General features: G+C 43.0%; 1 protein-coding gene and 1 long non-coding RNA gene across 2 annotated transcripts in view; both read right to left on the bottom strand.

The window, feature by feature from the left end:
* Positions 1 to 14,092, bottom strand: part of LOC126982219 (nucleolar protein dao-5-like) — a 140,970-nt gene extending 126,878 nt beyond the window's left edge. Inside the window, exons 1-3 of the mRNA XM_050834126.1 lie at positions 13,928 to 14,092; positions 4,543 to 6,445; positions 3,736 to 3,888 (exon numbers count right to left, since the gene is read on the bottom strand). Of these exons, the coding sequence (XP_050690083.1) occupies positions 3,736 to 3,888; positions 4,543 to 6,443 (2,054 nt within the window). The 5' untranslated portion in view covers positions 6,444 to 6,445; positions 13,928 to 14,092. The remainder of the gene's footprint in view (positions 1 to 3,735; positions 3,889 to 4,542; positions 6,446 to 13,927) is intronic.
* LOC127008656 (uncharacterized) lies at positions 955 to 2,440 on the bottom strand. Its single transcript, XR_007761227.1, has 2 exons — positions 2,124 to 2,440; positions 955 to 1,125 (listed from the first exon to the last, which is right to left on the bottom strand). It is a non-coding gene; the product is annotated as an uncharacterized LOC127008656 (long non-coding RNA).
* Positions 14,093 to 15,122: the final 1,030 nt, after the last annotated feature.

The raw sequence follows: 15,122 nt of genomic DNA, 5'->3' as shown, positions 1-15,122 counted from the left end.
CAGCCGATGTTGCGAGAAGTACCTCCTCGCTGAAATAAGTCACATATACATGAGGGGGGGGTCCAGGGGGGGGCGTACTCCCCCCTGGTTAGAAGGGGGGGTCGAGGGGGGCGCAGCCCCCCCGTTAGTAGGTCGTAAAGTTCGGTTGGAGTAGTTTAAATATGCTCCCCGACCCTAGGCCCTCTGCGAGCTATTTTACGGCTGCGGCGGCTGCAGCGTCGCCGCGGCCAGCAGAGGAGGCGACGCGCTTACGTAAACATTATCCCATATTTTCAGGAGTAAAAAAAAGTCCTTGAATTGGATTTTCAAAGCGTTTCCATGACTGTTGAAGGTTTGTAGAAAAGATATATGAAGAGATAGTGATGTTTCATAAAGTAGATTATGAGATACTGGCACGGACCTAATACGAATCTTTACCTACTCGTATGACGTGCCGTATGTACGTATGTGTATGGGTGCTTTATTACAACGTTACTTTAGGTAGTATGTGTTTAGGAGAATCTTCATGCTGTCCTACTAAGTAATTCAACTACGTCACTGAAATATCTATATTTGACGTAAGTGTGATAAAAAAAAATCGGCCGTTATAGTTTGATAAAATTACGGCGACCCTCAGAAACACTCCCGACCCTCATTTGGGTCGCGATCAAGCCGGTGGTGGTGTGGGTGACAATAGTTTATGGCTGGCGGTATCTTGGAGGAATAATACATGGAGTGGTCCTCGGCGGGCCGCTCTTCACTGTGAGGTGAACCATGGGGTGTAGGGGTGAGCGGAGCTTAGCCGGTGGCCTTGAGCCAGCAATTCCACTCACACCTTGGCTTTCTCGCTCCCAGATCGTCGGAGTAAATAAACTTGTCTGCCTTATTTCTTCCACATATCATGTTTTTAGTTATTCAACTGCTGCAGTATATGCACTAAGGATGTATGTACAGGTTTTCATTGAAGAAACACCAGCATTTCCTTATCTTTATTCCGTAGAAGCTGAGAAAAGATGTTCCACACCCGCCTTGATCCCTCACACTTCCTCTGTATAATATTCATTATACATTGATCATGGCCTTACTTTTAATGTAGAAGGATGTACAGCGTTCTATGTAGAGCGTCTCAGATGTGATCAAAACTCGCTATGAGAAAACAGAAGGAAGTATTGGGGCAGGAATGAGAAAAACTTCGATACGCAAATAATAGTCTATATTTGACTCGACGTCAACCAACCGTCAATCATGCATGTCATTGTTAGAGGTATATTAAACAGTAAATGGAGAAAATGCAACATACAGGTCACGGACCAATTACTGAGAGGGGTTGGTTACATATTTTTAGGGAGAGAAATGGTTGTGAAGTGGTGGGGATGGCTTGATCACCAGAGATGAAAAAAAAAAAACTTACAAAGTGGAATAAATAATAGAAGATAACTCCTGTAAGAGAGAGAGAGAGAGAGAGAGAGAGAGAGAGAGAGAGAGAATGAAAATGAGGGAGAATGATAATGATAATAAGACTGAGAATGAGAGATCGAATGAGAATGTGAGAATAAGAATGAGGGAGAATGAGAATGAGAGAATGAGTGAGAATGAGAATGAGAGAGGGAATAAGAATGAGAAAGAATGAGAGAAAAGGAGAATGAGAATGAGAGAATGAGAATCGAGTGATTGAAAAGGAGGGGAATGATTATAATGAGAGAGGTAATGAGAATGAGAATGAGAAAGAATTAGAATGAGAAACGAGAAAGAGAATGAGAATGAGAGATAGGTAATGAGAATTAGAGAATAAGAATGAGAGTGAATGAGAATGAAAGAATAAGAATGAACGAATGATAATTAACGTTGTCAGGCTAATGAGTGCCCGTGGGTTGACTCGACACGGTAACTTGCCCAGGTTTACACTTTTATTTTACATGTTTTGCAAAATAACTGTGTTCATTGTACTTCTGATAGTACCCAAAGACCTCTACATTCTAATAATGTGATCTGTTTGTGTGTAAAAGCCATGGGAGATGAATTACAGAAGACTTCCTTGAAATTTCCACCAAGGAATCATTCGCATTCTTTTGTGTTGCTTTTTTTCAAGCTCAGTTTTCTCGCCTCCTATATTATGTTTCACCACAAATATCATTTTGTCTTACCGATGAGACGTTATGCTGCCATCCCCGCCTCTGTGGGCGCAACCAAAGGCAGAGCCAAAGTCAAGTCAAGTCACTCTGCCATCAAAACTGCGACCAGTACGCGCAGGGGGCGGTTTGGGGCGGAGCAGCGGAATGACGTCACTTGAAGTCAAATACCCGCCAGTTCATGGGTGACTAAAGTTGCGCCCCTGTGTGCACTTTGGATGTGCATTCTCGCCTTCTTTCACCGCGCGTTCAGGCAAGCCACTGCCGAAAAAATATGCCTTATTTATTGTGCTATGCGTGACTGTAATTTCAATGCCTACAAACGACGGTGTGGGGTGTGAAAGGGGGCATGTTGAAGTTACTGATTTAAATAGTCCGCCTTTATTCGTTTTCTCTAAATCCCTGTTTCTGCATTCTCTAGTTTGGCTCTAAGTAACGTCACGCATAAGCCACGCCTCTGCCGTGTCTCCTCCCACAAAGCTGCGTATGACTTGACTTGGTATATATATATATATATATATATATATATATATATATATATATATATATATATATATATATATATATATATATATATATATATATATATATATATATATATATATATATATATATATATATATATATATATATATATATATATATATATATATATATATATATATATATATATATATATATATATACTTTGGGCAGAGCATGCCGGCATAAAGGCAAAATGTTGAGGTGTGTGGGTGTCGCGCGTCCGGCCAGCCGGGCAATGTAAGTTGACCGGCGGTGGTCGGCTGTGTCTACGGTCCTCAGGGTCGACCGGCGGTAGACCGGCGGTCTGCCGCCGACAATCCCCGATCTTATAATAGGGGCTTTACAGCCGGTCGACCGGCGACCGGCTTATCGGGAGTCATCGGGGACGATCGGAACCGGGACCGGGAATGTGTGAGAACGGTGGAATTGAGGGATGGGGCGGAGCAAAGCCAAGGCTTCACTTCTGTGACGTCATGCCCTCTCCTTGTACTCTTCCTCCAAGGGCGGTATACACTGAGGGGCTACGTGCACGTGGTAGGGCATTGATATCCTTTTATAACGCTCCTAAATCTTATATTGAGTGATTTATCATTATGATTTTTTTACCGTTGTTATTTCCTATCATTGTTATTACTATTTAAGTGTTATCATCAAGATCAATATTATTATTATTACTATATTTCCATTATTATTATTATAATTATTAGTATTAGTATTGTTACAATTATTAATCATTATTATTATTATTATTATTATTATTATTATTATTATTATTATTATTATTATTGTTACAGTTATTAATCATTATTATTATTATTATTATTATTATTATTATTATTATTATTACTATTACTGTATTATTATTATTATTATTATTATTATTATTATTATTATTATTATTATTACTATTATCATTATCATCATTATCATCATTAGTAGTAGTAGTAGTTATTACAATTATTATTATCAATATTATTATTATTATTATTATTATTATTATTATTATTATTATTATTATTATTATTATTTTTATTATCATCATCCATTCTCTTCCCTCCTCCTAGGTCTACTTTTCATTTCTTTCTCCCTCTTCTGCCCTCACCTGTTCTTCATGTCGGCGAGCAGCCCTTCCGTCCTCCTCAGCTCTGCCTCCCTCAGCTGGCGTAGGTTGAGTTCGTGGGTGCGTCTGAGAGCCTTCCTAGCCACCACCTCCTCCTCCAACCGCGTGCGGGCCTCGTTCAGTTCGCTCTGAAGTCTGATTTATCAAGAAAAAGAAGGCGTTAAAAACTAAGCAGTAGCGTAGTGTACACGACTTTTTTTTTGTTTTGTTTTTTGTTTGTTTGTTGTTATTGTCGTTTAAAGATTTTGTCCCTCCGCGGAGGCACCATGGGCCTTTGCGGGTGACGGCCCATGAAAAGGATGCCGACAGACAGGTCTGTCGACGAGAACTGGCGTGTCTGAGACTCTGTTCTGTTGTAATCAATATAAAAATCTAACGTAACTTGAATTAGTTACAGTAACCTTACTTTCAAACGCTGTCGAGTGTCCAGAGACAAATCAGGTATCTTAGCAATTAGAAGAAAAAATCGAAGTCGTTACGAGTGATGGATGTTGAAAGGAAAGATCATGCTGCCTTACTATTACAAGATAAAAGAAAATTTTTCTGTTCCACTTATTCGATCAACTGGATAGATTAGCCACCAATGCAAGCAACTCTCTATAAACACTCAAAGGTGTAGACATTTTTCGCGGAATGAGCATTGCCAAACATGTTCTAGATGATATGGAAAGAAAGGACTGGCCTTATCAAATTAACCAATAGCATACCCTGTTAGGAGACAGTCTCGAGGATCAAAAGAGAATGAAGCGAAGTCTCGAGAAGTCACTAAAACTTAGATTGTTCACTTACCTGTCCTTTTCGACGCCGAGTTTGATACATTCCGCCTGCAGTCTGTCCCTCTCCGAGTCATACTTCTTGGTAAAGGTCCCGTCTCTCCTGAAAGAGGGCAGAGAAACGGCGGCCCACACCGAACCTTTCTCTCCCGACTTTCTGAGGGAATCCTGTCGGGGTGGCTTCTTTGTGGGGCTTCTACTGAGTCGCTGGGGCGCGCGCGACTCTTCGATTGACGTCGAGCTCGCCTGCTTCTCCTTCGACACCAGCGGTCTGGTTGTCTCTTGCTTTCTCAGCAAGCTGCTACTCGTTGTTTTGTTATCTTGCAGCCTTTTAGCCGAAGCCTCGCCTGTAGGTGGTGTTTTGGGGGCAGGCTTCGGCGTGGGCTTCGACGATTTACTATGGGTCTCTTGAGGCTTGACGGTGTTCTTCCAAACATTCGCCAAGGTTCGTCTTGCATTGCTTTTCAGTGCTGTTGCGGCGGAAGGTTGCTCCTGGGGCTTTACGTTACTTTTTGTTTCTAGGGCTTTCGTAGCTCTGTTTTCTTTGGTTTTAGTTACACGTGAAGGGGAATTCTTCTTTATGGGTTTTCCTGAGTTAACATTATCTGAGTTAGGCTCAGAAGTGACTAGAGGAATAAAGAACTGCAGGGGCTCTACGATTTGACCTCCGGCTGGCGTGGCATCTTCGCCGGTAGCGTCGTCGGCAGACTTCGTGATTTTGGCTGGAGGAGGACCGTCCAGGGTGAAGGTACCCTCGCGCTTGACGGTCACCTGGGAGGGGCTGGCACTTGGTTCTTGGGTTTCAGGCGTTCCTGGTAAATCTTCAGTGCCATCGGGCAAAGTTCCATCTTGCTGTGGCGAAGAGTCAGCTTCGCTACTGACGCTGAACTCCTGAGTCCCCGGCGTGGGGCGGCATTCACCAGGGGCGTCACTACCGGACCTCACACTACCTTCTGCTGACTGGCACGGAGGTAGCGGGGCTTGACCATCGCGTAGGAGCCTCTTGTTGCCGTGTTCACAACTCTCATCAGGTACTGGTGGGTTGGGGCACCTCTCATGGGCACACACACACTCCTCACACGTACTAAACGCAGACACACTCTCACATCCTTCATTCACTGCAAGGTATGGCACTGCGGACGCCGTGACATCACAGCTGACATTCTTTTCCTCGCCAGGTTCGGGACATGTCAGACTCGTGAACTCGGTTGAGGATTTGGCAAGGCAATGCTCGGGTGCTTCGGCGGTGGAGGGGCGGCCGCTGGGTGCATGTTCCTGGGTACCCCTCCCTGTCTCACCTCCGGGGGCGCCGCTCTCAGTGGGGCGCGGAGGGAGGGTCTGCTCAGTGTGGGCGCCCTCACCGGCACACGCCGAGCCTTCTCCAAGATCGCCATTCTTCCTCACCTTCGAGTCACCATTGCCTTTTTCTCTCCATGCGGTCTCAACGCCATATTCCGTTTGGGTTTCAATTGTCGACTTCCTCTTCTTGGATCTCTTTCTAAGAAGCTTCTTGAAAGGTGAATGGATAGCGCGGTCTTCCAGGCCCTCGTCGCCGCCTTCTGCGGGATGAATAGGGACCACGTGGGGGTCAAACACGCGCATGTCGACAATGACGTCATCGCCCGCGTCACTTGTGGAGAACTTGACCTTCTTTTTCTTTCTCTCGAGTGTCTCCGAGTAGGACTTTTCGCGCTTAAGCTTAGGCAACCTCGACAACAGGGGAATCCCTTTATGGGGTTGTCCTGCCTGCGTCTCCGGCTGCTGCTCCATCCCTTGCCTCGGCGTGGTCGTTGGGGTCGTCGTTTTTTCGGTGGCACGTCCCTGCGCACGGTCGTCGGACGTTGGGGGGTTCATGGTCGTGTGGGGGGAGTCGTTGTCCGAGAGGTTGGCAGAGATCGTGTCTTCGTTAATCGACATTACTGAAAAGAGAGAAGAGAGGCAGAGTACAGTAAGTGAGGCTGCCAGATTCCTGTGAGAGAGAGAGAGAGAGAGAGAGAGAGAGAGAGAGAGAGAGAGAGAGAGAGAGAGAGAGAGAGAGAGAGAGAGAAAATTAAATTAATACCACACAGCCCCTATGGTCCAGATTAGGCGGTCTATCCTTAAGCCAAGTGGTGTACTGAACCACTGAAGATGGGAGTTTATGCCATTCTCGTGCTACAACATTGTTGAAGAAAAACTCAGTGCAGGTTGAATATATTTGTATGCGCCAGTTTTATGCCGTTATTTTTTTGTTCGAGAGGTGTTATCGATCATGAGCAATTTGGATTTGTCCACATCTCTGAAGCTATTATGTATTATGAAACATTCGATCAATCCTCCTCACAAAGAGAAAAATTCTAAAGATCAGAGCCTTCCATCGTATGGTTTGTTGCGCAAGGAAGAGATCATCTTCGTTGCTCTACGTGGAACACCAAATTTACCGATGTCCTTTCCGTGGTGGGGAGACGAGAACCGCACCGAATATTCAAAGTGGATTTGGCTAAACTAATGTACATTGGTAGGTAGTATTACATCTTAATTCTTGAATGAGAAGGTTGTTTTAATGAAACCCAACATTCTATTCGCTTAATCGCTGCATCAATGCATTGCAGGGAAAAATTAGATCTGACGCAATTTTGACATACAGGTCCTTAACACACTGTACGCATTCGAGTTTCACACGATAAATATCATTACCGAACCTCATATTTTTTTCCAACTTGAAGAACCTTGCACTTATCTAAATTAAAGGGCATCCCCCATCTATAAGACCTAGCTGAAATTTTATACAAATCTTCTTGGAGGCTTTCCCTATCTTGGCATGAGAAGACCGAGCTTCCAATCTTCGTGTCGTCAGCAAAGTTAGTCATAAAATCAGTGAGTCTATCGGCACTGATATAAATTTTAAACAGCACTGAGCCAAGAATCGAGTCCTGGTACCTACTCAAAGGTAAGTTACATTAATTAATACCCTTTGTTGTCTGTTGCTTAACCAATTAGCGATCCACTGGTGTACTTTATTTTTAATACCTAGTTGCTTGATTTTATGAAGTAATTAAGAATACGGAACTTTATCAAACGCCTTTTGAAAATTCATATAAATTAGGTCCAGTGATTTGGTTACGTCATGAACTGAGACGTATAAAAGGTTACTAGGTTAGACAAACAGAATCTCCTGTTTCGGAAGGTGGGTTGTGAATCCTTGATTATAATGACTGACTTTCAAAGTAGCTCACTATTTTGTCTCCAATTATGCTCTCAAGTAACTTGCCTTAATTGCCTACTACTCAGGTTAGACTAATGGGCTGGAATTAGCCGGTATGTTTTTTGTTTCCTCTCTTAAAAATTGATGTAATGTTAGCCATCTTCCAGTAAGATGGGACAATGCGTTTTTGAGAGAACATAATAAATAAGGATGTGAGATGAATGCGCATTTTGCTTTCTGTTTCTTTAAGTATTTTAGGATATATAATATCTGACCATAGACTTTAAGAAGTTTTAAGGGATTGGAATGCATAAATGACATCATCGATAGCTTTTTTTTAAAGAGCAGGATATAAAGTGGATCTACATAGGTAGACTACAGTTGTCATCGTGAAGGTGGTAGCGGTGGTTAAATTGGTATTGAATACTGAAAGATAATTATTCAACATATTCGCAATGTATTGGTTTTCACTTACTAAAAGTTACCTGTGCTGTCAGTTAGGCATTTAATCCCAATTCTGATCTCCTCACACTAGTGATTGAAGAAAGACTTCGGATTAGTTTTACAATGAGAGGCAATACTTTCTACATACCTATGCTTTGCCTTATATAGTTTTTTTTCTCTCTCCTCACCTAGTTTCATGATTATTTTCGTTTGTTTATTTGTTTTCGGGCGAGTTTGCGCTTTCCTTAACAGAATGTTAGATTTCGCTGTTAAACCACGGTAGACCTTACATAGTGTTATGTCGCTTCAAGCAAAAGTGAACAAAATGTACTCTGCTGAGTAAGTAATTGATTTTTAACGTTTAGCCACGCATCCTCTGTGTTGGAATAACCTGATAATTGCATTTTCATAATTTTTTTTTTTGTAAGATTTCTACGAAATTTGCACTTCTACTTTAACAGTACTGCCTGGGCCACTACGCATTCGTGGTGCAGTACTTAGCTTGCCTAGCTACGAATCCGCGGGCCCAAGCTCGAATCTCTCCCTGGGGTGTCGGAACACAGCTCACCAAGCTCTTGATCCTCCCTTTCGGGCTGGTCGATATATAGGTACCTCAGGAAACCGGGTTGAGGTAAACTGTAGTAACCCGGATGTCACACCTGCCATGTGTCCCGGGGTAATGGGTTCTTCCCACTACAGACTCGAAGGTCAGTATGACGGAGATGAGCACTGAGGCCACGTGCAGCTATAGCGTACGCCCTCACCTTTACTAAAACAATATCTAGTGTGTTATTTTGGCGAGTGGTTCTGTAACCATTTGACTTGGTCATTATTTTATAAAATTTCAACTTTTCAAGCATGCTAAGTGACTCAAACACACACACACACACACACACACACACACGTGAATATTGATATCATGAATTAACCTCTGAAGCTGTTTGCATTACTATAAGGCCGGTGTCACACTGGGCGGTTTCGCCGCGCGGTTAAGGGAGGATATGTTTTTCCTCTCAAAGTGGCAGTTACCTATTACATGGTAATTTCACATGGCCACCCTCAGTAATGAAAACAGCTCCAGAGGTGAATGCAAAATATCAATAACCACGTGTGTGTGTGTGTGTGTGTGTGTGCGTGTGTGTGTGTGAGAGAGAGAGAGAGAGAGAGAGAAAGTAGTTACCCAGGAAGCATTAAACTCCATCACAAAAGCGAGAACATTTCGACTAAAATTTTTTTAAAGGTAACGTGACATTATATCTCTAAAATCATTCACGTCTTGCTTAGAAGTATTTTACAATTCAGAGAGAGAGATTTCTATGCGGTGGTGAATGAAGATGAACGGTGAATACCTCAGCAGCCTTAGCTTCTTAGATTACCTAATCTTACCGACTAACTCCACGGAAAACTTGTAAAGAATGGTCAAGGAAGTCCACGGAGTCTGAAAGTAGGTCTGAAAATGAATTTGAAGATAAAGTTTATTTTAACAATAATCAGTTGCCAGAACAATCAATAATGATCGGGAATGAAAACACACAAGAACACGCACATAACACCCTCCTTCACTGACCTACCAGGTGAACATGCCTACATCTTTGCTCTCCTTAATGATCTCGAGTACCTACTGGCTCAGCACACTTTTCGCATCCTTGACAGCCTTGGAGATACGCCCATCACTAAAGTCTAGACTCGAGAGACTTTCCGTAATCTCTAACTTTAAGTTAAACTATACCCTCTGTTGGGCTCCTCCGATCACAACTTATCTCCGTTTACAGTTCTGTAACCACTTTTCTATATGTATAGCTTTTGGACCCACCAAAGAAGCGGTGCTTGTGGCATTATGCTTCAACTCGGTGTACTTTTCTCATTTCCTACGGAATGGTTACTGCTTGGGTGTACAGTCACTGCACCTTGTCCCTCCTAATGTATTGTTGAGAAACTTGGTGCCTCACAAAATATTTAGTGAAAAAGATAAGAAGCGCTCAAAGGGGAATAGAGATAAAAGAAAATGTTATACATAACATGAAGTCAGGAAGCGAGCATCGTGAATCAGGGAACTGACAAAGGTTGAAGATTCTTTATGATGGCTATGGATAAGAAATGGGTTTAAGAAGGTCATATCATGTATACAACCAATAAGTGGTGGATAACCAAAGCAGCAATATCAACTCAGTAATTGTAGAAGTCAGGTCAGGCAGAAAACCAAGTGAAAATATGAAATTAGAACATTTGCCGGAGCAGGATGGCGTATACTAACTTAAGATAGGTGGAGAACATTGGGAAAGAGCCGAAAGACCTTCGTCCTGATAATGATGATAATGATGATGATGATGATGATGATGATGTGTGTGTGTGTGTTTGTGTGTGTGTGTGTGTGTGTGTGTGTGTGTGTGTGTGGCTAAGTTTCGTGCGAGAGGTCAAGTTACGGTAAACATGAATCCAAAGTTACCAGGTAGGAGCAGCGGTAACTTTACACAGGGTTATTGGGACGGTAGGTCGGGGGAGAGGCGGAGTAGTGACTAGGATTACACCAAAATTTCCAGACAAAGGGCTTCTTCTCAACAATAACTGGTGATTTTCTTCAGTATTTTGGCAGAAGTAACATGATAACGTAAACTAGTGGACGTATGATTAAGCCTAATAATGATTCCTTCTGGCAACGATTTTTTCTCACTTAAGCAAAACTGGATTAACAATGAAAAGTCACATATTTAGCGACCCCTTACTTAGTCACGTACTTAGCAACCCCCGACGACCCCTTCTCCCATCCACCTAGCTGTCCCTTCCTCATCTGGCACGAACGATGGGAGAAGAGGGTAAAGCCACAGTTACCCACACCACAGGGAGCAGAGTTGTTGAAGGGAAGGATGGGAAGGATGAGAGGGGAAGGAAGGAGGGTGGGTGGCCGATTGCATGTTCTCCCGACCACTCGTAGTAAGGTATGAAATTGTAAGAAAATATCCATGAAAATTTATCATCATAAAATAAAGTTACTACTACCGTTATTACTCCATTAATTCATTAATTTGTCACTTGCTCTTCTCGGTCACGTGAGTTATGAGTTCAGTTAACGATATGGTGTGAAATTTGAACGTTACTTTTAGAACGAACATGTAATTCACATGAAGACGAGAGGCACCGGACGATACCTTGTAGTAGTGTGTGGAAGTGGCAAGTTACCCCCACTGCCGTCCGTTAGGAAGAAGTATCGGAGTGGAGTGGAGAGAGAGAGAGAGAGAGATTATATGGACATGACAATCCCATTACTCTCTCTCTCTCTCTCTCTCTCTCTCTCTCTCTCTCTCTCTCTCCGAACGGTACGATAGCTTCCCTCACAGTATATATTGTTACTTATTTTCCGTTACAGTACATTATTTTTCTCATTCTCGCCCTACTCTCCTTCCTCTCACTGTATCCAAGCCTCATCCGTCCACTCCCACACAGCACCAGCCTCTGCCTCGCAGCTGCTACCAAAGACCCTTTCAATAACCTTAATAAAAGCTTCAACACAAACACCAAAGAAAAAGGTGGAATCAGAATACGGTACTGCTCTCCCGTCTCGTTCTCCGTTCCGTCTTTTCTGTATCTATTCCACCTTCCGGTGTTCGCTTCCTTACTTCATATTCCATATATTTAATTTCCCACGTCTCCCTCCCTTGTTCCCTTTTCCCCATTTCTTTACTACTATGTCTTCCTGTCCCTTCTTCCATGCAATTTATGCATTCTTCCCCATTTCAGCTACATCCCACACGTATCCCCTTTAAAATCCCGTGTTACTTCCCCCTCCTATTCCCTTCCTAATCCTCCCTAATCCTCGTTCTATGCTATTTTGCTTCCTCTAACCACCTCCCACAGACAATTCCTTCTCTCTACTTAATATTATGTATTGGTGCCACTGCCGCTACTAGATACCTAAGCTGCGGTGTGCCTCGACGGAACACGGAACATCGCCATACTTTCGTCACGCATTATGTTCCCACGGCGGGAGGCGTGCAGTGGTGGTAGGTCGAGCAGACCACAGCAAGTGGCCCGGCCAGGGAACACAAGCCTGCCTCGTTGTACGGTGCCACCCAGTTCCATCCAGCTGTGGTCACTCCCAGGGTCCAGAGACCCTGGTCACTCCTTCCCACCCGCCATTTGTCACGATCAGGCCGGGAAACCTGAAACACCTACCGTAAGTTTCTTCCCAGTCGACCTACACAGGCCAACTGCCTGTGTAGGTCTGTAAACGTAAAATCATCTGGTTTTCCTCCTAAAACTAAATTTTTTTCTAACCTATCTTGAAAGCGTACATAGTATTTGCACTCACTATGTGTAAGTTGTCTTTTCTACTGTAAATTACCTGCTACTTTTGTAAACAAATTTTAGTCGATGTCTATACTAAATCTGAGTTTAAAGCCATTCATATGCTGAATCTATTCAATTATAATCTGTTTAATTTTATTTTTGTTAATTCAATATAAATACCTTGATTGAAAACCAAATCAAAGTACTGTCCGGTGTGGCATAGCCGTCACACCCAGACCTCTTGCCACCCCTGTATAAACTGAAACATGCAGCACCAATCTCAAATCCTGCCTACATACAAAGGCTGTGAGCGACTTTAGTTTATGCTATTTTTCTGTTTTCGGAGGCCCATACCTTGCAGCAGGAGTGACATAACACTATTTTACTGCACCTCTGCACACCTTTACTTTCCTTAGTCCAACAGTCCTTAGTCAAAACTTGTTCTAGCGTTTATCTCCTGTTACTGTTCATTGCCTTCCAAAATTCTTTATGTTGACTAAGTAACCATGGGGGAGTAGAACATAAATCAGTTACAACATCGTCACAGATTTTTATTTGCTATATCGTACCAAACGGGTTCAAATAGCGATATATAGAGAGGGGAGGGGAAACCAATCTTAGCAGGGGAGACTACTATTCTTTATAAAATTATATTGTGATTAAGGTGGGATCTCGTGATGAGCCTGCTAGAGGGGTTAATTTCCCACTCATAGAGCATGACACGTCTCTCTCTCTCTCTCTCTCTCTCTCTCTCTCTCTCTCTCTCTCTCTCTCTCTCGGGGTTCATTTCCCACTCCTAGAGCATGACATACATCTCTCTCTCTCTCTCTCTCTCTCTCTCTCTCTCTCTCACACACACACACACACACACACACACACACACACACTGGAGGTTAAAACAAGCTTGATAATAGAGGCATTCAAGGGCCACTCGACTAAATATTCAACAGTAAATTGACAATTATATTCACAGTCTACTACATACTTAGCCATGTATCATCAGAGACCATTAATTTTTTCCATACATAATTTCGCTCCTCTGATTACAATCAACTTAACCATAAGCATTCTCCCTTATATTTAGTGATTTTGTATTGTCCAATTTGCATATGAAATTCCCCATATAATAGCCCGTTCTTACGCCTCAGCCTCCCATTGAATTTCAGAGCCGGTCACTAATACCATAACAATTTTACTCCCGTGATACATTTACTTTACATGACCTAAAGAACAAATGGCCTCATAAGCAATGATTACGCACTTGCACTCGCAAATATATATATATATATATATATATATATATATATATATATATATATATATATATATATATATATATATATATATATATATTGCAAATACACATCACTAGTTAAGACTATCGCTCACTTTCAAGGGAAATATTGCTCCGACATGAAATGTTATGACTAGCCAAACTAGTCATAATTATAATTATATGTTGATAAAAACAGTAGGAATATATACTTACCGATTCGCTAACATAGATCCACAAACATGCGTCGTTGCTTACAGGTACCATACAACACACACGTAATAAATATCCTTAAACCTAAGTTCGAGAAATTAAAACTATCAAGGTTCGGTCGTGTTCATGGCAGAAAACTTGGCTCGAAACTGCGAGGCTGCAGGGCGACGTCACACGAGGGAGCCGCGGGGTGTGGTTTCGAGGATGCCATGTACTCCTTTCTTGGGGTCTGTCACTACTCGAGGCTGGCAACCACCACTGGCACCACATACAGACCCACGGCCCATGCGTGATGATCACCACCGAGGAGTAACCATGTGCACGCCCTTACCACGGAACGTTTTTTTTTTCTTTTTTTTTTTAACGAGTGCAAAAGCCAGCCAGTAAAATAAATGTGCTTCATCAGTAAAGTACAAAGATAAAGTTGAGCGTACGCTATAGTTGCGCATGGCCGCGGTGGTTATCTCTATCTCAAAGGACCATATGGGCCTGTGGAGGGTGAGAACCAGGGGCGGATACAGGGGAGGGGCCAGGGGGCCCGGGTCCCCCAAAAAATCTCCGCCCCCCCCAGAAAATCTCGAGTGTATGCGGATAGTCGGTACATAACTGACACCGATAGCTGATACCTGCAACTATAATACGGAATGTGTCGTCGGCTGTAGGCATATGCAGGCGCGGATACGGGGGTGGGGAGCTGGATGGCCCGGGCCCCCCCAAAAAAAATATTAGGATAACTAAAATATTTGAAATACCCATGAATTGAGAAAACAAAATATATTTAAGATACCCCTAAAAAGCTAAAGAGCTGGGGAGCGAAGCCGGCCGCCGCTAGATAGCTCTGAACACTGTCCTCCAAACTTTAAAAAATTCCTCCTCGTTGGTTCCTTGGGCTTTACTATGCGGAGGTGGACAGGATGCTCAGGCAAGATTTAATTTTTTTCGGTGTCTGATGTAATTTTTCACTCTCCTACAGGGCCAGGGCCCTGCGCTCTTATGGGGCCCGCACTCATCTAACAATCTATTTACTCGTACAGGGCCGTAATACGCCGCACCCAGGGGGGGGGAGGGGCCGGGGGTGTCGGACGACCCCCCCCCCCCTCAATCTGCTAAAATGTCCACTTTCAGAGTGAGTCAAAACGAAAACTGGTACCTTTCTGTTGCATTTCTGGAGAACTCAGGATTTTCTTTATTTATTTTC

Source organism: Eriocheir sinensis, chromosome 4, assembly GCF_024679095.1.
Source record: "Eriocheir sinensis breed Jianghai 21 chromosome 4, ASM2467909v1, whole genome shotgun sequence".
NCBI lineage: Eukaryota > Metazoa > Arthropoda > Malacostraca > Decapoda > Varunidae > Eriocheir > Eriocheir sinensis.
The sequence above is the reverse complement of the archived record's forward strand: the minus strand, read 5'-3'. Positions and strand labels throughout refer to the sequence as shown.